A 26,951-nucleotide genomic window follows, 5' to 3' on the forward strand; every position below is an offset into this window, starting at 1 on the left:
TCTTACAAGCAGAAAGTGAGTCCATTGCAATATGAAAAAGGATATAAAAAAGGTGCCAGATTATGAAAAAATGCAGGTGTAGTGTAGATTGTTACTAATATTGTACCGAAATTAATTGTTCATACATATTTTGAAACTTTTAAAGCATTCTGTACATTTAACCGTGTTCTTTTATATTTGACAGTGCCGCCGAAGTCCCGAGTGGCTTCGAGACAAGGAAGAGAAGCTACGCGACTCACTTCAGCCAGTCAGTCAGTGGTCAGTGACGTCAGCTTCGTTGTGGTGTACGTGTGAGTCTTCTGTGTTTTCTTGGACGCTTATTTGGGCTCTAGGTGAACCAAGACTCTCCCAAAGCTTGTCCACAGTGGTCAGTATGTTAACTTGGTAATAAGTGTATTTGGACATATACTGCTAGTGAAACTGGTGTGTCGTTCCTCGCTAGGCTAGTAGGAAGCAAGCGGTTGAGGAATCACAGTTGCCAGACCATTAATAACTAATATTTTCTTAATTTTGCATAGTTATCAGTTTTTTTGTATTTCATATGACTATCTAGGACGTAAGTGTTTCCAGTGCGATGAATCTAAAAGAATGGTGCTTGAAATGGGAGGCTTGAAATGGCTGAGGGACACGAAAATAGGCTTGAGTGTTGGCGGGAGTGCGCAGTGCGTTTACTGTCGAGGCGTCTCTGCTCCCTCACCACGCACCTCGCCGCTGTCACAACATTCCCAGGTATATATATTACACTTGTTTCTTGAATGTTTACCGTAAAGTCTGCAATCAGGAATCATCGCAAACATTAACCATGGTAGTCTTTCTGATCACCAGCACATCCTCTGCCGTTCCACCACTCCGATATTATCTTCCACTTCCTTGTCGCTGTTTGTTCCTCCATCACTTTCATAACCATCATCAACTGCCTTTCCCTCATCAGCACATCCTTCACCTCCACCACATCAACTCACTCCGCTTCATCATCAACTCATCCACTCGAGGAATCATGTGAGGAGTCAAGAGTGAGAGAGCTGAGGTGAATCAACACTCGTTACTAGAATCACTGTTCATCTCATTAAATTGAGTGACTTACCTTGTTGCCATGGGTTTATCTTTACCCCCACCAGTCCCACCCCAACTCAGCCTGCCCCCAGCCTTATCTCCCCTAGTCTCACCTCCCCAGCGCCATCTTTCCAGCTTCCTGTTCCTAGCTTCGCCTCCCCAGCCTCACCTTCCCAGCCTTCCCTAGCCTCACCTCCTCAGTCTAACCTCCACAACCCTGTCTTTCTAGCCTCGCCTCCTCTCTCCTGCTTACCATGCCACCCACCCCTCAGCTTCTCTACTCCCCAAATTTAGCAGTAACGATCCCCGCACGCCCCGTAATTGCACAAGTCATTACCGTGTGTGTGTGTGTGTGTGTGTGTGTGTGTGTGTGTGTCCACGAGGAGGCCAGGAAGCAGCATTAGTATTGGCCTTTAGGTATTTACATTGACTTATTTTAAAGTGAATATCAGGGATCTCAGTTATACTTGGGGTGGGATGTTAGCTGGTTGTTTGTCTGTCTGTTTGTCTATCTGTTGATTTGTCTTTGTGCCGATACATCAATGTCATTTTTTTTCTATTTATCTCAGTTTTGTTCTGTCTGTCTATCTATCTATGTGTCTTTGGGTTTAGGAAGGGAGATACAAACCCAGGGAGGAGTTAGGATTCTTTTATTCTCTAACGTTTCGGCTGAATAGCCATCCTCAGAGAGACTGATTTACATGAGTGAAAACACACTATTTATAACAATCATACAAAATTTTTTCATTTGACATTTGATTGGCCCTCAGGTCAGGTACAAGGAAAATCCCCAGTAAAGGCTCGTCACGTAGGCGGGTAATGCCACCTGACTAGGAAAACAAAATTAGGTGAGGTACACGCCAGGGTGGCAATACTCTCTACGAATGTCAAATGAGAAAATTGTGTATGATTGTTATAAATAGTGTGTTTTCACTCATGTAAATCACATGCTACCTGACTAGGAAAATAAAATTAGGTGAGGTACACGCCAGGATGGCAATACTCTGTACGAATGTCAAATGAAAAAATTTTGTATGATTGTTATAAATAGTGTGTTTTCACTCATGTAAATCAGTCTCTCTGAGGATGGCTATTCAGCCGAAACGTTAGAGATTAAAAGAATCCTAACTCCTCCCTGAGTTTGTATCCCCCTTCCTATACCCAACTACTTGTCAACATGAACAATTCACTATGTGTCTTTCTTTCTCTGCATCATTCTATCAATCTATCTATCTATCTATCTATCTATCTATCTATCTATCATTCTATCTATCTATCTATCTGCATCTGTTTGTCTAATTTTATCCATCTATTTATATATCTGTCTTATCTACCTATGTAACTTCTCATCTCTCTCTCTCTCTCTCTCTCTCTCTCTCTCTCTCTGGTAGGCTCTGTGGTATGTGGTTTGTGTGACAGTCTGAAGGTTCACGTTCGATCGTGGAAACCTCCTTTTTTCGTCACCTTCACCTGGATGTTGCGGCGTCATGACTCAGTTAGAATCATTGATGCAGTGAGGCGCTGGTCACTGCACCGCGGGGGCGCTTCAATCATGAATACTATCGTGCGGGAAAATTAGTAACTTCCTATAAAGTGTCCACCTAGTGTTAAGAAAGTGAGAGGAAGAAATGTTTGCCAACGCCCTTCATGAGGAGACGAAACGAACTGGAATAGACCAGAGAACCTCATGAAAATAAAGCCTTTTGCTTCACATTCGGTTTAAATTGTTGGACTTGCCTATGGACTCCCACACTCTGGCGTCTTGAATGAGTTTTTTTTTTTTTTATTGCATGAATACAAAAATAAAGTGAACCTCTTCCCTCTCACTCACAGTCTTCAAGGAACATTGTAGTTTTTGTTGTCCTTGGCACGAGCTCTTAAATGATAATACTAATAAAAAAAAACAATAAAAAAATATATAATCCAGTAAAGATTTCCCTCCCACTTACAGTCCTCGTTTTTTAAGCTCTCCACGGCAGGACTCCACGCAGGTCGCAGGAAACTGAGGGCAGAGTCTTCTTTTTGTATAGCCTTTGTTCTACTGTTGATATTCATTCTGCTTCGTGGGTTGGGAAGTGTTAAGTTGATATTTTCTTGTGTCTTAATTCTACACAATTATAAAACATTTCTTTCTGGAAAGTGAGGAAATACGAGTCAATTCTTTACCTTCAGTTTTTGTTCCATTAATACGAATCCCTGTGCTATAAAAATATAGTAATGTTTAATAGATATTTATTTTCACTTTTTATATTTTTCAGCACATAATCTTAGCCACGTTCCTTAACAGTGAGGAGGGATGCATAGTGTGTATCCCTAACCTTTGTTGTACTGATACCATTCCTTCTGCCGTAACTTTAGTGCTTTCCGCGAAATATTTTTCTCACTTTGAAAGTTCTTTACGACATAAATATCAAACATGTTCTTGGAAAGTGAGAAAACAGGATTATTTTTATCTGTCCTTTGTTCTACACCTACGATTCCTCCTGTTTCCTAGGTTCGATAATCTCAAACTGACATTTTCACGCTTTTGTAATTCTTCAAGGGAGAAATTTCAAACACGTTCTTCAGAGTGGGGAGGCCTGTGTCTTCTTTACCTCTAAACTTTGTTCTGGTGATGTGATTTGTTCTGCGATGTAACGTTAATAGTCTTCAGTACATATTTTCTACCTTGGTTTAGTAATACCATTCTATTTGGTATGTGTGTCTTAAGCTGATATTTTCTTGTGTTCTGAGTTTTTAGGAGAGCTTTTAATTACGTTCAGAAAAGTGAGGAAAGAAGAGCCTTCATAATCTTTACCCTTTTTCTACCAATGTGATTCCTTCTCTTACATCCGCTAGTAAGTCTTAAGTTCAATTTTCTCGTTTATATATATATATATATATATATATATATATATATATATATATATATATATATATATATATATATATATATATATATATATATATATATATATATATATATATATATATATATATATATATATATATATATATATATATATATAATTTTTTTTTATCTATTTATTTTTATTTTATTTTTTTATTTTTTTTATTTTTTGCGATGGCATTTGAGGCATGGTCCATAAAAGTGAGGAGAGGAGTACTCTTTACCTGAAGCTTTTGTTTTTGTAATACGATTCCTTGTGGTGTGTAACTTAAGTATTGTTTTTGTAAGGTCTTTAAGACAGAATTTCACCACGTGCCTGGAGTGTGAGGCGGGAAGAGTCAGTTCTTTATCGTTGGCCTTTTGGTCTTTTTATTTCATTACGACAGAATCTCAGCCACTTCCCTGAAAAGTGACGACCAACGAGTACATGATTTATTTGTGGGTTTTGTTATACTAATGTGATTCCTTTTGTTATGTAAGTTACTGAGTTTAAGTGATGTATTCTCGTTTTCTTAATTCTTCTTGACTATTTTAAACCACGTTCCAGAAAACTAAGGGAGGATTATAATTCCTTATCTCTGCCTTGTAATGTGGCAGTGCAGATCCTTCTCTGATGTAGATTTTAAGTTTTTTTTTTTCTTTTTTTTTTCAGAATTGTTCTGGGCAGATTTTAAACCATGTTCATTATGAAAAGTTTTATTAGTCTTTAAGGAAATATTTCATCTTTCTCTCGCCAAACTTCTGAGGACAATAATCTGAGCCACGTTCAAGGTGAAGGCTTCGTTTCATGGAATAGAAAGGGATGTGTTTTGTTAATGTGTAGCGGCAGATTCATCCCAGAGCGTGTCTTTATAAGCTAGGGAGTCTTTGGCAAACATTTTCTTTTCTACTTCAGTTCCTCTGGATAGAAATCTGAGCCACATTCCTGGCAAAGTGAGAAGAAGTTTGTGTTTTCTTTATTTATAGCGTTAGTTTTATTTCCAGGGCTCATTTTTGGCACGTAAGTATATGTTTTATTTTTATTTATTACTTTTTTGATGAGGGAGGTGGACGTGACCAGAGTTTGAACTGAGCAGACTGAAAAGACTAGCGTTAACTGACTGAACCACAAGGCACTTGTTTTGTGCGTGTAAGCAAGCTACTCTTAAGTACATATTTTGTTTTATACATTTACCACGACGGAAATTTCTCAAGTATGGCAAAAAGAGGCTCCTTTCCTTCCAACAGATTTATTAGAGTCGTGTTTGTCACTTCCAGCTTTACATTTTAGGTTAGATGGTCGTAACAATAAACTACACATGCAAGACTTAAAGAATAACATTTCCTTCCACAAGTCACTGTGATTAAGTTCCTCATCTGTAACATCCATTCCATCCCAGCGATTTCTTGTGGTGTGTAGGTAGGCAGAACAACACTGGGTCTACAAGCTGCTCATGTTTGTCTGTCTGTCCACGCGTCGCCTGGAACTCGTGTACTGAAAGCCTGCAAGAAAATTATATCTTGGAACGAGTGAGGAGAGCGGCAGGCAGATCTTGGCAACCCCTTAGCGAAGTCCTAGTGTATGTAAACCTGCGTGTAAGGTCTCTTCGAGCTCCCGGGCTGGGAGGTGGTGCAGTTTTGTGTACTGGTAGGTGTATTGTATCGGTAGCGGTGTGTGTCCCTTCCCTGTCGTGCAATTCAGGTACTATCGGTGCCTTTTGAGTGTCGCGGCTTCTGAGTCTTTGTGAAACGTGTTGGTGTGAAGTGTGGGTTTGAGAGGCACCACTGGCAGGCCACGAAGAACAGTGTGGCCCGAGTACTTCAGCCTTTTTACTGTTTATTTTATCGATGGTCAGTGAAATTCGGTACTGCTCGAACCCTTTGACTTGCGTGGCTTTTCATCAGCCTTTATAGAATGGTATAAAGTGTGGCTGTCAAAGACACTACTGGCAGCAAAAAGGATGACAGGACACTTCACACCTTTTGTGCTTGTTTCATTGTTGGTCACTAAACAAAAAATTGTGTGTGTGTGTGTGTGTGTGTTATTCATTCAGCACTAGGGAGCAGACAAGTATTAACCACTTCCCGGCGGAGGATCCATATACAGACGTTTCGAAATTGGGACTTTTTGTCGGCGCGTCTATATATAGACGTTTGCTCTGATTTGACCACACTAGATTGTAGCATGGTCTATATATAGACGATTCCTTACTACTAGCAAAATTAATAAAATAAATCGGTATTTGGCATCTCAAATCCGCTGACACTTGCCGACATTGCCTCTCAAGGACAGTCACCGCTTGTGCTTTGTTGTTGGCGGATATGTAACTCACATCAGCTAACACTAAGAGTTATTGCCTTTTTTCTATTTTCCTTTATTATTAGTTTATCATGTGAAGGAGAAGGAGACCTCTTAAGCCGGAAGATATTACAGCTTTGGTAGCTGAGGATATAGATGCTGATTTTTTGGATGATTTTGATGATTCTGATTCATCTACTGTCAGTACTTACACTGATACAGAATCAGACTCTGAGGTTGAGCCAGATGACCAGTCTGATGCTGAAGAAGAAACAGATGCTGATGATGATATTCAAAATAACTGGCAAAGTCAATCAGCTGTTGACAGAGAGCCTTTTCCCTTTACGGGAGATAGTGGTGTAAAACTTGTCCTGGAAGATGACCAGTCACCTTTAGAAATATTTCATGCTTTTTTTGATGACGAATTGCTGGATCACATTATATCAGAGACCAATAAGTATGCAGCAAAAGTCTGTGATGAAAAAAAGGAGAAAGGGTAAAATGAAGAGAAAAAGCAGACTTGTTATGGAGAGATACTAACAAAGGAGAAATGTATGCATTCCTTGGATTGCTCCTTTTACAAGGAATTGTGAAAAAGCCATCTATCTATTCATATCACTCTACCAATCAGCTTATTGCTACTCTTTTTTTTGGAAAATGTATATCAAGAGACAGATTTGCTCTTCTTCTAAAGTACCTGCATTTCACTGACAATGAGGATAACAGTGACCCTACATACAAGTTCAAGGAGGTCCTGGATATTCTCATACAAAGATTAAAATCATCTTATGTTCCAAAGCAAAATGTAAGCATTGATGAGTCTCTCCTGCTCTGGAAAGGTAGGCTAAAGTGGAAGCGATATATTCCACTAAAACGAGCTACATTCGGTATAGAAAGTTATATCTTAGCTGAGTCTGATACTGGCTATGTTTGGGATCTTTTAGTCTACACAGGAAAGAAAACAAAATATGACTTTGAAATAGAAACCTTGTCAGATGAAAAAGTGGAAACACTTACAAAGCCTACTCAGATAGTTTTGAGACTAATGCAGTCCCTACTGAATCAGGGCTACATTCTGGGAGTTGATCACTTCTACACCTCACCAGAATTGTTTGAAATTCTTCTTGACAACAAAACGATGGAATAGGCACTGAGATCCAACAGAAAACTGCTATCCTCGGAAGTTAATTACAAAATTCTGAAGAAAGGTGAAACTGTAGTACAGTACAAGCATAAAATGATGCACATGAAATGGAGGGATAAGAAATGTGTGAACATGCTAAGCACAGTATATGAGGATTCTATGAAAGAGGTAACAGTAGCAGGGAAGCAAGTAAGTAAGCCAGATGTGTGCATCAAATACAGGAAACATCACATGGCTGGAATAGATAAAATGGACCAAATAATCTCCGTACAAACATCAGCTCGGAAGGAAGGTGTGAAGAAATATTATAAGTAAATATTTCTCAGATTGCTGGACATTTCATCACTTAAGTGCCATGTTATTTACAAAGCAAATGGTGGACGGAAATGCTTCCTTGACTTCAAGCTACAGTTGACTTGAGATAATCTCAAAATATGCTGGTGACATCTACCACCTAAGGAAGCCTAGTGGTGATCTCTCTCTTGGGTCATGTCCAGCACGACTCAGTGGAAGACATTTATTTCTTTGTAGAGACAGGATCCCATGATGAAAATAGTGATAAAAAAGTCCAAAGACAGTGTGCCTATTGTGCTCTACTCAAAAAGAAGAAAAGAAGCATGTACACCTGTGATGTGTGTCAGCTAACACTGTGCGTTGTGCCATGCTTCAAACTATACCACACGGTAGCAGCTTTGCCTAAAACTGAATAAGTACAAAAAGAATACGTAAAACAAATGAAAAAAAAAGTGGAGGGAGGGTAAACCACATCCAGGTCACAAGTCCTGGACATTGTCTTTGCAATGAGTGTGAGTGACTCTAAACCTTCATATAAATGTATCAATATACATATAACCAACCAAACTTAAATAAGGTCTATATATAGATTCAAGTGTTTGTTCAGTTTTACGGCAGGGTCATATATATATATATATATATATATATATATATATATATATATATATATATATATATATATATATATATATATATATATATATATATATATATATATATATATAAAGGTCCACTTAAATGCCAGCTCCCAAAGCGACATCAGATCAAATAACAGAGGATAAGTGTCTCGAAACTTCCATCTTGAAAGAATCCAAGTCAAAGGAGGGAAAAAATACAGATGTAGGGAGGGAGTTCCAGAGATTACCAGAGAATGGATGAATGATTGAGAATACTGGTTAGCTCTTGCATTAGAGAGGTGGGCAGAATAGGGATGAGAGAAAGAAAAGGAGAGGAGGAATGCAGTCAGCAAGATCAGAAGAGCACTTAGCGTGAAAGTAACAGTAGAAGATAGTAAGAGATACAGCATTGCGGCGATGAGAGAGAGGCTAAAAACAATCAAAGAGAAAATGATAAGACGAAAAGCTTTTGATTCCATCCTGTCTAAAAGAGCGGTATGGGTGGAACCCCCCCCACCCTCCATGTGTGAAACATACACCATACATGGACAGATAAGGCCCCTGTACAGAGTTAGCAGTTGGTGTGGGAAAGATGAGAAAACTGGCGGAGACGACTCTGAACATCTAATTCATAGAAGCTGTTTTAACTAGAGATGGTATGTGAAGTTTAAAGTTTATAGTATAAGTAAAGGACAAACCACTGACGTTCAGTGTTGAGCGTCATTGAAGAGGGGATAGTTTATTTGGAAGGTTGTGACGATTTGTTAGATGGAGGATTTGAGTTTTTGAGGTATTGAACAATACTAAGTTTAGTCTGTCCCAGTCAGAAATTTTAGAGAGATCAGAAGTCTGGTGTTCTGTGGCTCCCCTGCGTGAGCAGTTTACTTCCTGAAGGTTGGGCGTCTACGAAAAGACATGGAAAAGTGTAGGTTATCATCAGCGTAGGAGTGGATATGATAAGAAGTTTGGTTTAGAAGGTCACTGATGAATAATAGGAAGAGAGTGGGTGACATGACATAATCCTGAGGGACACAATTGTCAACAGATTTAGGAGAAGAACAACGACCGTCTACAGCAACGACCATAGCAGAAATAGCACGGTCAGAAAGGAAACTTGAGATGAAGGTACAGAGAGGGATAGAAGCCGTAGGAGGGTAGTTTGGAAGTCAAAGCTCGGTGCCAGACTCTATCAAAAGCTTTTGATATGTCTAAGGGAACAGCGAAAGTTTCACCAAAATCCCTAAAAGAGGATGATCAAGACTCAGTAAGGAAAACCAGAACATTATCAGTAGAACGCCCATGACAGAACCCACACTGGCGATCAGGTAGAAAGTTGTGAAGTGATAGATGTTTAAGAATCTTCCTGTTGAGAATAGGTTAAAAAACTTAAGTAAGGCAGGAAATTAAAGCAATAGAACGGTGATATGAGGGATGAGAGCGGTCACTCTTTTTAGGAATACATTGAGTGTAGGCACAACAAGTACTTGAAGAGAAATAGAGAAATGTAGTAATCAGTGGCAGTGTTTAGCATGACGACAAGAACTGCCCTACTCAGTATTTCCTAAGCTCTACTTGACACAAAGTGTCCATTAACACGCGCAGTGCTATGTAGCTGGCCAGCACATTGTTCTTGAGGCACTGTGTGTGAGTTTTCGTCTTGGACATGTCTATGAAAAATCCAAAAGTCATGATTTGCTTGTTGTCATTCAGGTGCTGAAAACACCTGACGTGGTGGTAGCGGTGGATACCTGTCCTGCAAGGCAGGTGATGGTCATGGCGGTGGATACCCGCCCTGCAGGACAGGTGGTGGCGGTGGATACCCGTCCTGTAGGACAGGTGGTGGCAGTGGATACCCTTCCTATAGGACAGGTAGTGGTCATGGCGGTGGATACCCGCCCTACAGGACAAGTGCTAGCGGTGGATATCGGTCCTGCAGAACAGGTGCTAGTCATGGCGGTGGATACCTGTCCTGCAGGACAGGTGGTGGCAGTGGATACCCGTCCATCAGGACAGGTGGTGGCAGCGGATACCCGTCCAACAGGACAGGTGGTGGTAGTGGATACCCGTCCAGCAGGACAGGTGGTGGCGGTGGATACTCGTCCAACAGGAGTAGTAGTAGTAGTAGTTTATTGACAAAGTACCATTACAAATTGATAAGATACATATTATTCTGATCTCTACTTCGTCCAAATTGAATTGATAAGTCACATTATGTAGAGAGCCGCTTACTAGGTATTAATAACTAAACAAATTATCTTAAGTTTAAGAACTTTCCTACTGAGTACATAGAAAATACAAAAAAGAAATTCACCGAAATAAAACATGACACGTACATTTAAATGCAAAAATTACCAGAGCTTAGAGAATATAAGTAAAATACATTAACAGTATTTACCTTAAACAGATGTCTGCCCTATCTTTTAAGAGTAATTTTTATAAAATTTCAGAACTGCATATACATAGTCACAAACTTCCTCCAGATGGGTGTTATCAGTAAACATTGCTTGTAGGGTGTCATATGTGATGTGTGGGTGGTCATTCCTGTGTTGTGCACTGAGTGGACAGTGTAGCAATGCATGTTCCTCTGTTTGTGTGTGTGTGCCATCACAGGGACACACACGCTGGTCACGCGGGGTTCGACTCCACCGCCCCACTTCAATTCGGAGACTGTGTGACATGAGACGTAGTCTGGTGAAGGCCTCATGTTTGTAATCTGGTACATATTGTGTGGTGCTGTAGATCGGGTGAACCATTAATGACGGATTCATATATGTTATATAAGTTGTTAGCTTTGTGGCGCCTGGAGCTTTTTCTCTTACAGTTTGCTTAACATGATCGAGTTCATCAGGGTTCCTGTTTCTTGATCTTACTTGTTCCAAAAACCGATAACCTGGAGTGTTTTCTTCCCTACATAAGTTGTATATGTAGTGAAAAGGAATGTCTCTGTCCATCTGATCAGCTAGTGTTATAAATTTGTATCTTCTGTCAGCCACTAGCTTATTTAACGGGTTGATTCCAGCTTCTATCATGCAGAGATTTATACTAGTATTTTTCCTCACTCCCATTAAACATTTTATCAGCTTATTATACTGTTTTTCTACACTTTTTGAATTATTACTGAACCATGACTCACAGCTATATAATAAGGCACTTGTTACTGCAGCATCAAATACTTTCTTTTTATAAACAAAAGGCATTAGAGTGCTACTGGCACAAAATATGGCAAACTTATTCACTATGGCCTCACTCGCGGTGTGGTGCAGTGCTGTAACAGTGTTCGTGTGGGCCGCGTCGGTGAACCATGCGCCCAGGTACAGGTACTGGTTACAGTATTGCACCTGCACCCCGCCACTGTTCAAACTCTGTCTATCATTCTCATCACCGTTGATCACAAAGAACTTGGTTTTCTTCTCATTGATTAGCATTCCACTTTCTTTACAGAATTCCGAAACAGAGGCTAGTTTTTTTAAGCACATTTTTCGGGAAGTCGCAAGTACTACAGCATCATCCATTAGTAATAATACATGTAAACTACCGAGAAAGCCATCTCTTTCTACAGCTCTTTTTAGCATTTGTACCATTTTATCTATATATATTACAAATAATAAACTACTTGTTGGTGCACCTTGGCGGACACCTACAGTTGTGTCTATTATTGCAGATTTTAATATGTTCTTCGTGCAAGTGTACATTGCTTTTATGATATACAACATTACTTTACCACATCCTAATTCTTTTAATCTCTTAACCAATTTATTTCTGGGCACTCTGTCATAAGCTTTACTAAAGTCAATGAAAAGTACATACAATTTATTTTTCTTATAATTGGCATAATCACATAGTAATCTTAAGGATATCACATGTTCCAAGCACCCTCTGCCTTTTTGAGCGCTTGCCTGACATTTATCAATGTTAAACCAAAGTTTAAGTCTGTTCAATATTAATGTGTCAAAAATCTTAGCTAGTGTGTCCATGATACATATACCTCTATAATTTCCACATAACATCTTGTTACCTGACTTAAACAGTACTGTTAGTTTGCTATAACACCATACTTGGGGGTACAACACTTTCATTAATATAATATTAAATATTGTCAAGAAGAACATTAACCAAGATGCTGGTAACATTCTGAACACACCAGGACACATTCCACAGTAACTCTTATTCACATTTATATCACAATTTACCTGACTCAGTTCCTCATACGTGAAAGGATCATCTAATATGGGTATATAAGGTGCTGTACTAATATCACAACTGAAACTTGTTCGTGCATTTTCAGTATTCAATAGTTTTTCAAAATGTTCTTTAAATTGAGCATCGTTGGGTCTGTCACCTTTATTTTGATCAACGTTTCCTTTCCAGTTGATAGATTTCCATATCATTTTTGTGTCGTTGGTCTCCAATATTCTCTTCCATCTTGGCTCCATCGAGACCCAGTTGTTGTTCGCAGCAACTTGTCGTAGGTGGTGGCGGTGGATACCCGTCCAGCAGGACAGGTGGTAGTCATGGCGGTGGATACCAGTCCAGTAGGACAGGTGGCAGTCATGGCGATGGATACCCGTCCAGCAGGATAGGTGATGGTCATGGCGGTGGATACCCGTCCAGCAAGACAGGTGGTGGCTCTGCATAACCATCCAGCAGGACAGGTGGTGGCGGTGGATACCCGTCCAGCTGGACAGGTGGTGGTCATGGCGGTGGATACCCGTCTAGCAGGACAGGTGATGGCATTGAATACCAGTCCAGCAGGACAGGTGATGGCAGTGAATACCCGTCCCGCAGGACAGGTGGTGGCCGTGGATAACCTTCCAGCATGACAGGTAGTGGTGGTGAATACCCGTCCAGCAGGACAGGTGGTGGCTGTGGATACGCATCCAGCAAGACAGGTGGTGGCGGTGGATTCCTGTCCAGCAGGATAGGTGGTGGTAATGGATACCCGCCCTGCAGGACAGGTGGTGGCGGTGGATACCCGTCCAGCAGCACAGGTGATGGTCAAGGCGGTGGATACCCGGCCTTCAGGACAGGTGGTGGCTGTGGATACCCGTCCAGCAGGACAGGTGATAATCACGGCGGTGGATACCCGCCCTGCAGGACAGGTGGTGGCGGTGGATACCCGTTCAGCAGGACAGGTGATAGTCATGGCGGTAGATACCCATCCAGCAGGACAGGTGATGGTCATGGCGGTGGACACTCGTCCAGCAGGACAAGTGGTGGTGGTGGATACCCGTCCAGCACGACAGGTGATGGTCATGGCGGTGGATACCCGTCCAGTAGGACAAGTGGTGGCGGGGGATACCCGTCCAGCAGGACAGGTGGTGGCGGTGGATGCCCATCCAGCAGGACAGGTGGTGGCAGTGAATACCCGTCCAGCAGGACAGGTGGTGGTGGTGGATGCCCGTTTAGCAGGAGAGGTGGTGTCAGTGATTACCCGTCCAGCAGGACAGGTGATGGCAGTGAATACCCGTCCAGCAGGACAGGTGATGGCAATGAATATTCGTCCAGCAGGACAGGTGATGGCAGTGAATACCCGTCCCGCAGGACAGGTAGTGGCCGTGGATAACCTTCCAGCATGACAGGTAGTGGCGGTGAATACCCGTCCAGCAGGACAGGTGGTGGCGGTGAATACTTGTCCTGCAGGACAGGCGGTGGCAGTAGATACCCGCTCTCCAGGACAGTGGTGGCGGTAGATACCCGTCCAGCAGGACAGGTGATGGTCATGGCGGTGGATACCCGTCCAGCAAGACAGGTGGTGGCGGTGGATACCCGTCCAGCAGAATAGGTGATGGTCATGGCGGTGGATACCCGGCCTGCAGGACAGGTGGTGGCAATGGATACCCGTCCAGCAGGAAAGGTGGTGGCAGTGGATACCCGTCCAGCAGGACAGGTGGTAGTCATGGCGGTGGATACCCGTCCAGCAGGATAGGTGGTAGTCATGGTGGTGGATACCCGTCCAGCAAGACAGGTGGTGGCGGTGAATACCCGTCCAACAGGATAGGTGATAGTCATGGCGGTGGATACCCGGCCTGCAGGACAGGTGGTGGCAATGGATACCCGTCCAGCAGGACAGGTGGTGGCAGTGGAAACCCGTCCAGCAGGACAGGTGGTGGCGGTGGATGCCCGTCCAGCAGGACAGGTGATGGTCATGGCGGTGGATACCCGTCCAGGTGGTGGCAGTGAATACCTGCAGGACAGGCGATGGCAGTGAATATCCGTCCCGCGGGACGGGTGGTGGCCGAGGATAACCTTCCAGCAGGACAGGTAGTGGAGGTGAATACCCGTCCAGCAGGACAGGTGGTGGCGGTGGACACTCGTCCTGCAGGGCAGGCGGTGGCGGTGGATACCCGTCCAGCAGGACAGGTGATGGTCAAGGCGGTGGATACCCGGCCTGCAGGACAGGTGGTGGCAAAGGATACCCGTCCAGCAGGACAGGTGGTGGCAGTGGATACCCGTCCAGCAGGACAGGTGGTGGCGGTGGATGACTGTCCAGGAGGACAGGTGATGGTCATGGCGGTGGATACCCATCCAGCAAGACAGGTGGTGGCGGTGGATACCCGTCCAGCAGGACAGGTGGTGGCGGTGGATTCCTGTCCAGCAGGATAGGTGGTGGTAATGGATACCCGCCCTGCAGGACAGGTGGTGGCGGTGGATACCCGTCCAGCAGGACAGGTGATGGTCATGGCGGTGGATACCCGCCCTGCAAAACAGGTGGTGGCGGTGGATACCCGTTCAGCAGGGCAGGTGATGGTCATGGCGGTGGATACCCATCCAGCAGGACAGGTGATGGTCATGGCGGTGGACACTCTTCCAGCAGGACAAGTAGTGGCAGTGGATACCCGTCCAGCACGACAGGTGATGGTCATGGCGGTGGATACCCGTCCAGCAAGACAGGTGGTGGCTCTGCATAACCATCCAGCAGGACAGGTGGTGGCGGTGGATACCCATCCAGCAGGACAGGTGGTAGTCATGGTGGTGGATACCCGTCCAGCAGGATAGGTGATGGTCATGGCGGCGGGTATGGTGGATACCCACCCTGCAGGACAGATGGTGGCAATAGATACCCGTCCAGCAGGACAGGTGGTCTCAGTGGATACCCGTCCAGCAGGACAGGTGGTGGCGGTGGATGGCTGTCCAGCTGGACAGGTGGTGGTCATGGCGGTGGATACCCGTCTAGCAGGACAGGTGATGGCATTGAATACCAGTCCAGCAGGACAGGTGATGGCAGTGAATACCCGTCCCGCAGGACAGGTGGTGGCCGTGGATAACCTTCCAGCATGACAGGTAGTGGCGGTGAATACCCGTCCAGCAGGACAGGTGGTGGCGGTGGATACCCGTCCAGCAAGACAGGTGGTGGCGGTGGATTCCTGTCCAGCAGGATAGGTGATGGTAATGAATACCCGCCCTGCACGACAGGTGGTGGCGGTGGATACCTGTCCAGCAGGACAGGTGATGGTCATGGCGGTGGATACCCGGCCTTCATGACAGGTGGTGGCTGTGGATACCCGTCCAGCAGGACAGGTGATAGTCACGGCGGTGGATACCCGCCCTGCAGGACAGGTGGTGGCGGTGGATACCCGTTCAGCAGGACAGGTGATGGTCATGGCGGTAGATACCCATCCAGCAGGACAGGTGATGATCATGGCGGTGGACACTCGTCCAGCAGGACAAGTGGTGGCGGTGGATACCCGTCCAGCACGACAGGTGATGGTCATGGCGGTGGATACCCTTCCAGCAGGACAAGTGGTGGCGGGGAATACCCGTCCAGCAGGACAGGTGGCAGTCATGGCGGTGGATACCCGTCCAGCAGGATAGGTGATGGTCATGGCGGCGAGTATGGTGGGTACCCGCCCTGCAGGACAGATGGTGGCAATAGATACCCGTCCAGCAGGATAGGTGGTGGCAGTGGATACCCATCCAGCAGGACAGGTCGTGGCGGTGGATGCCCGTCCAGCTGGACAGGTGGTGGTCATGGCGGTGGATACCCGTCTAGCAGGACAGGTGATGGCATTGAATACCAGTCCAGCAGGACAGGTGATGGCAGTGAATACCCGTCCCGCAGGACAGGTGGTGGCCGTGGATAACCTTCCAGCATGACAGGTAGTGGCGGTGAATACCCGTCCAGCAGGACAGGTGGTGGCGGTGGATACTCGTCCTGCAGGGCAGGCGGTGGCGGTGGATACCCGCCCTGCAGGACAGTGGTGGCGGTAGATACCCTTCGTACAGGACAGGTGGTGGCGGTGAATACACGTCCTACAAGGACAGATGGTGGCGGTGGATACCCGTCCTGCAGGACAGGTGATATTCATGGCGGTGGATACCCGTCCAGCACGACAGGTGATGGTCGTCGCGGTTTATACCCGTCCTACAGGACAAGTGATGGCGGTGGATACCCGTCCTACAGGTCAGGTGGTGGCGGTGGATACCTGTCCTACAGGACAGGTGGTGGCGGTGGATACCCGTCCTTCAGGACAGGTGATGGTCATGGCGGTGGATATCCGTCCTACAGGACAGGTGGTGGCGGTATATACCTGCCCTGCAGGACAGGTGATGGTCATGGCGGTGGATATCCGTCCTACAGGACAGGTGGTGGCGGTGTATACCCGCCCTGCAGGACAGGTGATGGTCATGGCGGTGGATATCCGTCCTACAGGACAGGTGGTGGCGGTGTATACCCGCCCTGCAGGACAGGTGATGGTCGTGGCGGTGGATATCTGTCCTACAGGACAGGTGGTGGCGGTGTATACCCGCCCTGCAGGACAGGTGATGGTCGTGGCGGTGGATACCTATCCTGCAGGACAGGGGGTGGTGGTGGACACCTGCCCGTCCCGCAGAATTGACTTCCAATATCATTCTCCCTCCACTGAGGTGCTGTGGTTCAGGAGTACTCCTTCTTTTCATTTGACGGTCTCCTTTCCAATGTTCTGTGTTTTCACTGAAGGACGCCCTTCACGAAGTGGATGACGTCCATCGCGTCTTTATTGTGTGAGGATGCGTCAGATTTTCTCTTAGTTTATTCTACTTTTGCTGTTCCCTGGTGGCTTGCCTCGTGACTCTCCCTGAACTGGTAGTTTAGTCGTCCCTGGCAGCGGCCGACTCTGCCCTGGTGCAGGCATACTGCTGGGCTGAGTCCCACTTGGGGAACCTCGCCCTGGTCTGTGCGATCCTCACCCCCTCCTGCTACGAGAGCTGGACGTTGGGGTAAACAAACTTTTTATCGTATAAAACGATTTTAAAATTAAATCCTTATTGTGATCCTCATCGGTGCGACAAGACATTTGTAGATTGAGTGAAGAGAGATGGTGAGGAAGGGATCGCAGGTTTGGGGCGTGAAGGGTGAGGAGAGAGAAGGCACGGTGTGTGGAAGGTTTGTTTGGAGGGGCTGTTTTGCCATAACAGGAAGGTGTGGCTTTAAGAAGAAGAAGAAAGTGAAGCAGCAGCATCATAAAAAAAAAAGAGAGTGCACATGTGTGTGCAGATTTAACTGGGGCTTAAGAAAAAATAAATAAAATAAATAATTGGAAATTGATTGTAGTGTGTATACTTTATATGCACATTGTCACTACTACTACTAGCCTACTGGCTCCTTGTACCTGGTTCTTATTAATTCTCTCTTCCAGCATTATTGTAACTATAAATTTCTCTTCCAGCATTAATCTAACTATAACAAGAATTTATAATAATTAGGAGAATATTGATGACGTGGTAAGCATGATGGCAAATATTTACATCTTTGTTTCTTCCATATATCGCTTTATATTACTTCCAAGGTTTTCCTTCTGCGTTTGTTCCTTTTCTTTCTTTCAGGCTCAGAGTGAGCATCGTAGGAATGGCAGCCATCTTGATAGACTTGTAAAAACTGGGAACACCACCGACAGCTTCAGCAGGTCCTGGCACTGGTTCTTCAGTGTTGAGTGGCAACCGTTCATTTGACAAAGAATAGCTGTTTCAAGGGTTTAGGGAAAAAAGTTTTAAAGTTACAAGTTTGTTCACATTTTGTCTGCTGATGTGTGGAAGTAATTTCGCAGTCTGTCAGTAGCACATCGGACTGCCCTCCGTCTTGGATCACTGAGCTGCTGCATTTATTTATTTTTTTCAGGTCACTTTTTGTCTGCTCTAGAACAAATCTTAGAAGTTATATGAGTAACTATTGTCCTTGAATTCATTGTTATTTTCATTTGTTTATTTATTTTTTTTTTTTTCCTTCTTCTTCATCATCATCTTCTTTTTCTTCTTTTCTTCTTCTTCTTCTTCTTGTTCTTCTTGTTCTTGTTCTTGTTCTTGTTCTTCTTCTTCTGCTTCTTCTTCTTCTTTTTTTTTCTTCTTCTTCTTCTTCTTGTTTTTTGTTCTTCCGCTTCTTCTTTTTCTTCTTATTATTATTATTATTATTATTATTATAATTATTGTTATTATTATATTATTATTATTATTATTATTATTATTATTATTATTATTATTATAATTATTGTTATTATTATAATTATTGTTATTATTATTATTATTATTATTATTATTATTGTTATTATTATTATTATTATTATTATTATTATTATTGTTGTTGTTGTTCAGACATTCCGACAAGCTGGAGGAGGAGGTGGCAAGAAATACAAGTGTTGGGAGGTGAGTTTATTCCCGACTAGTTCCCCTGAAGAAGCTTGTGCGAAACTAGTCGGGAATAAACTATCCTCCCAGCACTTGTGTTTCTTCTCACCTCCTCCTCCATTATTAGCATCATTATATTCCGGAATTACTAGTAAGTAGTGACGTCAGTAAATTTGCGAATGACACCAAATTACGAAGATAAGACAGGACTGGATAGAAAGTATGATTGGACAGAAAAGTGTGAAATGAAATTCGATATCAATGAGGTAGCGTTCTCTACGTAAGAAGTAAGAGAGAGAGAGAGAGAGAGAGAGAGAGAGAGAGAGAGAGAGAGAGAGAGAGAGAGAGAGAGAGAGAGAGGGATGCACAATATATAACAGCAGCTTAAAGGCCAGGGAGATAGCTAAATCTTCGAGAGAGAGAAAACAAAGTGATACTACAAGTCTGCGGCCTATAAAACAGTGCATTTAGTGCTTTGATAAGGCCTCTCTTACATTACGGTGTACAGTTGTGGCTGTGCAAAGAAGAGTGACTAGGATGATCCAGGGACTGAAAAAAAAAAAGCTAGTCACTGGAATGGTGTAGGGAGCGTGGTGATACGATAGAGGTATTTCGATATCATTAAGGTAGGCTTTACCTCCTCATACGGTGTTCCATCCCTCGAAGTAATAATAATGATAATAATAATAATAATGATAATAATAATAATAATAATAATAAGTGAATTGATAAGTAAATACATCCGCCAATTCATGATGACTTAAGATTTCTCGGCCTGGGTGCTGGACCTTACAAGTCTCCTGATACTTCATCTCCTTGCTATTCTTGTGTCATGTGCCTTACCCGAATAGAATGGCTGGCGGGGGGGAGGGGGGGAAAGGTGACAGGCGAGGTGCAGGCTGAGGGTCATGGCAGGGTTAGTTGGGAGAGCTCAGCCCCAGTGAACGCTCGTGTGTGTCAGCTGAAGGACACCAACACTGCCCGGTGATCCATCTGGGTGGTGCCAAGCGAGGAACATGTACTGGTGTTTTGGTGAGTAGATTAGGTAGTGGTGATACGAAGAGATTTAACAATACGGCCCTTAGATGTTCTTCCATATGATGTATGCTAACAATCGTGTGTGTGTGTGTGTGTGTGTGATGGGAATAAGGTACCTAAGTTTGTTAGTGAACACGTACTATTATTTAGTATACTATCATTTGCTCCTTTACTTTACTGAAAACAGTACGGTTCGTATTGAAAGCATGTTATAAAACTACATTGTGGTTTGTAAGCATGAACTCTGCCGTCTCCCATCGTCTGCAGCAGTGACTACGTGAGGTGGAGACTAATGTGAGGGGAGTAGGGGAGCTGCCAGGTGCCTCCACACGCCCCACAATTGCACGAGGGAACATTCTTTTCTTGTTCTTTCACAACATCCTCACTTTATTTTACCAACCGTGATTCAAGTAAGAGAGAAATCCAAACAATTTTAAACCGTCAAATAAACTCACCGTTCGCGAAAATATTCTAACGTGTATTTTGAAATTGCCGCGTGACTGGATATGTAAGGGAAATTGGAAAGCCAGGAAGCGCCACAAGCATAATGTTATTCAGTCTTAAAAAATGATTGAGTTACCCCGGTTAGCATCCAAAACTGGAAAGGTGTGGATATTCTTTAAGTAAAACGTCGACCTGCTATACCATGGAACTGAGGTTTCATAAGCGAGTGGGGTTGTTCGTCCTAGTGGAAACATTGTTGAGTGACCATTCTATAATCATCATATTAGCCAATATAACAAATAGTTTACCTAAAGGAACTGGTGTGTGACTATTGTACGACCCTATACGCAGATTATTAACATCCAAGAGGAATTATTCTGCGATTACGTTGGAAGTGGTAAACTATTCTGTAATTATCGAACTTACCGCTATAAAGAAACTCTATCTATAATCATCACTAATCCGAAATTATTGTACTCGACACTACAAAGATAATTTACATGAACGAATGAAATGTGTATTGTCATAAACCATACAACCATCTTTCCCTTACTCTAGGTGCGGCGTTGATGCTGGTAACAGTGGTGGGGATCCCGGCACACAGCCAGCAGGCATCGGCAGCATCCTTCCGCCTGGTCACCGCTTACACGTTAAACCGAACTGATGACTCCACTCAAACATTTCTCAGGTAACACTTAATACGCCGCACCGAAGATGGATAGATAAGTACTATTACTTGTATATTTTCAGTCTTAAAGTTAGAGAAAAGTGTGATTTTCTTTTAATGAATTGTACATGAATATCTCAAAAGCTCATGGAAGGATGCATGAACTTGGGAAAGGTTAGGAATCACTGCCCTATATGATATACCAATAGCGTGAAAATAACAGCTATAGGACACTTCTTTATTACATGTCTATAAATTCAATATAATGACACTATTTGGTCGTGGTCCTTCAGCGACATGTCATTTAAGTGGTTTGGTCAGGGTAGAAATTATTTCTAAGTGAACTAATGTATTAGAGAGAGAGAGAGAGAGAGAGAGAGAGAGAGAGAGAGAGAGAGAGAGAGAGAGACTGAAGCTTCAACTTTTCTTGTATTTCAGAGTGGGGACCTCTCCCTCCACCCGGTCCCTTACCTTGGCTCTGCAGGTGGGTGGGTGCATAACCTAACGTGTCTTAAAAGAAGGAACAATACACTAACTAAATTTAATGACGTTTTTTTCAATTTAAGACTCAAGATGAACACCTGCTGGAATAAATCACACACACACACACACACACACACACACACACACACACACACACACACACACACACACACACACACACACACACACACACACACACCTCCTCCCACTCGCCTAATGTAAGATGTCGTTGTTCACAGACTGACCTGACTAACTGTGGATGCAATGTCACCGGGAATTACTCAGGTCGCGTCCTCCAGGTGACAGGTGGCTACACAGGTGATGCGCTCAAAGTCGTGGCGCAGAGGTACCAGCATGTGGGGGGCGTTGGATCAGCTGAGGAGTTGGTGAGCGTAGCGTGGCACCCCGAGGAAGAGGTGAGAGAGCGTGAGAATATTACCTTATAGATTTTCTTGTTATATATATATATATATATATATATATATATATATATATATATATATATATATATATATATATATATATATATATATATATATATATATATATATATTGTTTTGTCTTTATTTTTTTTTATTTTTCCTGTATGTCATGTTTAGTTTTATCTGTTGCCTTGTCTTCCTATATTTATTTTTATTTGGTAGTTTATTAATATATTTATTCATTATTTTCTTTTAATGCGTATGCGTGAGGAAGACTTGCAAAAGGCAAAGAAAAAAAAAAAACTATTTAAATATCCATAGTTTCTGCTTACAAAGTACCACAGCAATAGAAATCTGATCTTTAACATTTGCATCTCATTATTATCTTCATATATTACATACTACCATTGCTTCATCATTCCTATAGAAAAAAAAAAACATACAAAATTCTTGTCATGCCACTTTGAAATAAAAGAGATGAGGTCACACTATTCCTTCCTCTAGATGCTGTTCATGGCGGCTCCCAGGACCACCCTCAGCCTGGCCAGCGGGCATGAGGGCCAGGCGGGGCAGTGGTGGCGGCTGTGGTTGAGAGGCGGTGAGGAAGAGCGCGGCAAGGCCTCCAGTGGTGACCCCGCGCCGCCTCAGCTTGACCAAGGTGTGTAAGTGTGTGTGTGTGTGTGTGTGTGTGTGTGTGTGTGTGTGTGTGTGTGTGTGTGTGTGTGTGTGTGAAGAGGTGGAGCTGATGGGCCTCGCAGTGTATTGAGTGTACGTATACATTTTTATTAAACAGGGAATTATTGTTATTATTATTATTATTATTATTATTACTATTATTATCATTATTATTATTATTATTATTATTATTATTATTTGGTGGTTTAGATCCTCTGCAAACCTATATTGCTTTTCATTATCTCAAATCAAAATTAAATAGCACTGCGCAAGATATGACCGTTAGTTAAGATTTTTTCGGTTAAATTTAATGTTAGGATGGGAAAAAAAAGAAAAAGAAAAAGGAAGAAATAAAAATTGCATAAAATATGAAAGGCATTGCTATAGTCGGAGTCGTAATTTTCCTTTCTAAAAGATGCAACCATAGATTTCTTTATAAAGGAGTCTATGATATACCTTGAGGCAACGAATTAAAAGGATTGTTTATACCTCGTATAGAGCGAGACGCAGCCGGAACCGAGGCAGGACGGGGCGTGGTGGTGCGCACTCAGTTCTCTGAATCCATCTTTGGCGTATCTGTGGACTCGCTGATGCCGGGGAAGCGTCGGCGTCTCCTGAACCTCACCGTCACGCCACACACTGGGTAGGTTTGCAGTCATGTGTTTGAAGGTGCCAATACTTCATTTGTTTCGAAAAAAAGTTTTCTGTAAAATGTCTTTTCAAGCACTGATAGATTACATTAGACAATTGTTTATAACCATGAGTCCTCTCTTAACTTTCAGAAAACACTGGCAGGTGAGCCTACATGTGCCAATTATCTCTACAGCCCTCGAGTGGGAGACGAAGCTCTGGAAAAATCAGGGCAAGCAACATTGGGAAGTTAATGGGGAAGTCAAGTCTACCAAATCTGACATATCGTTAGAATTCGTTCACTTCAAGCAGGAGAAGCAGGACGAGGAGACTCAGGTCACGGATGACAGAGGTGAGGCTGGCAGGTGTGATGCTGAAGGTTGTGGGGACGGCAATGTCAAGGAGCCAAAAGCCAAGTCGCGGCACCACGTCGACAGTGATTGCGACTCAGATTTAAGAAAAGAACAGACAGTAGACCAGAATGAAGTTTGTAGTGGTCGAGATCATAAATCAGAAGACTTAAAGCAAAATGATCCTGATTCCATAATGGTAAATGTAGACGAAGAATGTTCCAGGAAAGCGGAGTGTGATGGACCGGAAGAGTCAGTGTCAAGTGACGCTGTTCAAGAGACTACACAAAAATTAACTTCCCGGGTTTTCAGCCTTTCTTCCAACATGAAAACTTTCGGTAAGTACGTCCACACTTCATGTAGAACGAAATTTGACTATTAAGGCAAAATTTAATGATACGTTTCTTATGATGTTAGTAAGTCCTTTTATTCAGGTCTTTTTATATACTTGATTTCTTGCAAATAAGAATTTATAATTAAAAAAAGTTGTTCGCTATACCTTTTGAAATCATAACTATTTGGATAGTACTGTTCTAATATTTTTTGTCGGTCGCGTCATCAGTGCCACAGTAGTGTATTTGAGTTGTTTACTTACCTCTACCTCACGACACCCTCCCTTTATCTCCCTCCACGCACCGCACGCATAGTCTCATCTGACGGAGGACGCTGGATTCGGATCCTGCAGCGCACACACCTGGCATTCTGTCCTCACGTTGGCTGGAACTTGAACCGTGAGTGAACCGGAGCCTGAGAAGCTAAAGTTCAAAGCAAGAGAGAGAGAGAGAGAGAGAGAGAGAGAGAGAGAGAGAGAGAGAGAAAGAGAGAGAGAGAGAGAGAGAGAGAGAGAGAGAGAGAGAGAGAGAGAGAGAGAGAGAGAGAGAGAGAGAGAGAGAGAGAGAAAAAAAAAATTATTTAAACTATACAAGAAAAATATTGCAAAAATATTTTTTATCACTTTGAATTCTAGAAATATTTCGGTTCAATCGTGACTGGACTGGGTGGGACTGGGTGGGAGTACGTGGTGAACACCTGGGAGTGGGGCAACATGGTGGTGAAGGCGGAGTGGGGCGTCTCTCTCCTGCAGTGGTACCAGAAAACTTTCAGCTTCTCTTTCGACCAGGTAAGTTCCACCTCTCTCTCTCTCTCTCTCTCTCTCTCTCTCTCTCTCTCTCTCTCTCTCTCTCTCTCTCTCTCTCTCTCTCTCTCAGTGGATATTTTCATGCTGGATAATTATTTTAGGTGAGGAATCTTTGTGGGTAGAAATAAGTCATTTTTTTCTTTTTTTCTCCTCCTTTGTGTTCACCTCCAGGCGGCGGCGCTCCCCTCCACGCAGCTGGTCCTGGATTTCCGTGACTGGTGGAGCTACAAGGTGTGGCTGAAGTGGCCGGTCCTCGCGTCCTCCCTCGCCGCTTCCCTCACGCTTGGTCGCGACAGTCACACACTGCTGGGTGAGTCAGACCGTGTGGGGGTGACGTGGGAAGGCAAGGAGAGAGTGACGGGGTGGATCAGCTCAGTATTGAATGATGCTCCGTGTTTTTTTTTGTTCGCATGACTTGATTGACTCGACTTTTATTGTTTGTCTTTATCTTGTATCTTGAACTTGCTAGTGGGGATTATTGTTATAATTGTTATTGTTATTATTATTATTATTATTATTATTATTATTATTATTATTATTATTATTATTATTATTATTATTATTTATTTGTTTATTTTTCTTTTGGTATGATTTTTGTAAAGGATTATATTTTGTAACTTCATCTGATTTGTTATTCGTTGGTTCTTTATCGTCCCTGATTCTCTCTCTCTCTCTCTCTTTCTCTCTCTCTCTCTCTCTCTCTCTCTCTCTCTCTCTCTCTCTCTCTCTCTCTCTCTCTCTCTCTCTCTCTCTCTCTCTCTCTCTCTTTTTATATGCACTTTCTTTTTCATTATCAACTACTTTACTATTTAATATTACTGCATTAGTATTCCTTATTAATTTATTTAGTTTTACCATCATTGTGCTCAGCTTTACTTCATTATACTATTTTTCCTTAGTGTTTATTAATGTATTTTTTTAATCTATCTTTATTCATTTATCTATTTATTTATTATCATTATTATTATCATTATCAATATCATCATCATCATTATTTTCATCCACAAATGTACTGTTAGTGAAGAAAGTGGACGAGTTTCTGGGTGAGGACGCCGGAAAGGTGGTGGCGCGGGTGGTAGCGCGACACACCCCTGCTGGCTTGGTGGTGACCTTCCACGCCGACACCGCCAGCATGCAGGAGCTCCACGATACCGTCACTGCCGTCCTTGCTCAGGTGCCTCGTGCTGGCGTCCTGCTGAGTGGTGAATGTGTGCTGACGGGGGTAGCGTGGTGGTGTAGTGTTGGGATGTAGTGATGGTGATTTAGTGTGGTTGCGGGGAGGTGTTGGTGGTGTAGGAGGTATATTATAGTGGTGATATGGTGGTGGTTCGATATGGGTAGTGTGGTAGTGGTGATGGTGGAGATGGTGGAGGTGGAGCTGTGGTGGTGTGGCAGTAGTGTGGTAGTGTGTTAATGGTGTAGTAGGTGCAGCGGTGGTGCTTCGAGTATTTAACATAATCATTTGCTAGTCGTTTAGTTTATTTATTTACTTATTAATCCCAACTGAACGTGACTGGTGTTCTTGATTCATGATGACGACGCCTCCACCTCCCCATCAGGCCATGGAGAGCCCTGACCTGTGTGGCGAGGTGCCTGACCACGCCACGCTTCTGAAGTTCCTGCACGACTTCCTTGGACAGTCACCGGCGAGTCTCTGGGCGGATCTGCTGCAGGAAGTAAGTGAGGAGCCTTTGCTGGGGTGGGAGGGCTACGGTTCTCAAGTATTTCTTGATGAATTAAGTTTTTACTTTGATGATCTGCATTGAAGTTTTGATAGGTCAGCTAGTTTAGTTAGTTAGTTGGTTGGTTAGTTAATTTTTTACATAGTTCGTTATTAACTGGTTTGTGATTAATTTGTTGTAAGTTACTAGTTAGTTATTGGTCAATGACTTAGTCGGTTAATCAATCACTCAGCTACTTATTTTGATACATAGTAAATTAATTAATTATAACTATAAAATAATTATTTCATTAGTACCTACTTAATGGTCATTCAATAAATTAGTCAATTATCAGTTAGTTTGCCTTTAGTTATGCACTATATCTAGTTAATTCATATATATATATATATATATATATATATATATATATATATATATATATATATATATATATATATATATATATATATATATATATATATATATATATATATATATATATATATATATATATATATATATATATTATACCTGCTCTTCATGCACACCCTTTTCCTGCCTTCGTTCC

At 43.0% G+C, this 26,951-nt stretch overlaps 1 protein-coding gene across 3 annotated transcripts; it reads left to right on the forward strand.

The window, feature by feature from the left end:
- The first annotated feature begins 233 nt into the window (after positions 1-233).
- LOC135115215 (uncharacterized) lies at positions 234-25,881 on the forward strand. Of its 3 annotated transcripts, none has more exons than XM_064031742.1 (11): positions 234-375; positions 20,916-21,045; positions 21,463-21,508; positions 21,747-21,923; positions 22,434-22,587; positions 23,103-23,247; positions 23,387-23,922; positions 24,232-24,315; positions 24,552-24,704; positions 24,894-25,032; positions 25,742-25,881. In XM_064031742.1, the coding sequence occupies exons 2-10, from the start codon at positions 20,927-20,929 to the stop codon at positions 24,935-24,937; spliced, it is 1,458 nt and encodes a 485-aa protein (XP_063887812.1). In that variant the 5' UTR covers positions 234-375; positions 20,916-20,926; the 3' UTR covers positions 24,938-25,032; positions 25,742-25,881. The 3 variants fall into 3 exon arrangements, with proteins under 3 accessions (XP_063887812.1, XP_063887809.1, XP_063887810.1); XM_064031739.1 differs by lacking the exon at positions 234-375 and adding an exon at positions 590-729; XM_064031740.1 differs by lacking the exon at positions 234-375 and adding an exon at positions 19,749-19,907.
- Positions 25,882-26,951: the final 1,070 nt, after the last annotated feature.

This window comes from Scylla paramamosain, chromosome 29 (genome assembly GCF_035594125.1).
Source record: "Scylla paramamosain isolate STU-SP2022 chromosome 29, ASM3559412v1, whole genome shotgun sequence".
Taxonomy (NCBI): Eukaryota; Metazoa; Arthropoda; class Malacostraca; order Decapoda; family Portunidae; genus Scylla; species Scylla paramamosain.

What these genes read in the sequence shown, in the direction of transcription:
- LOC135115215 (XM_064031739.1), top strand. Translation starts at nt 615, where the DNA reads ATGGCTGAGGGACACGAAAATAGGCTTGAGTGTTGGCGGGAGTGCGCA. An exon ending in CGCTGTCACAACATTCCCAG is followed by an intron (nt 730 to 20,915) that starts GTATATATATTA and finishes CCCTTACTCTAG; the next exon opens with GTGCGGCGTTGATGCTGGTA. An exon ending in TCCACTCAAACATTTCTCAG is followed by an intron (nt 21,046 to 21,462) that starts GTAACACTTAAT and finishes CTTGTATTTCAG; the next exon opens with AGTGGGGACCTCTCCCTCCA.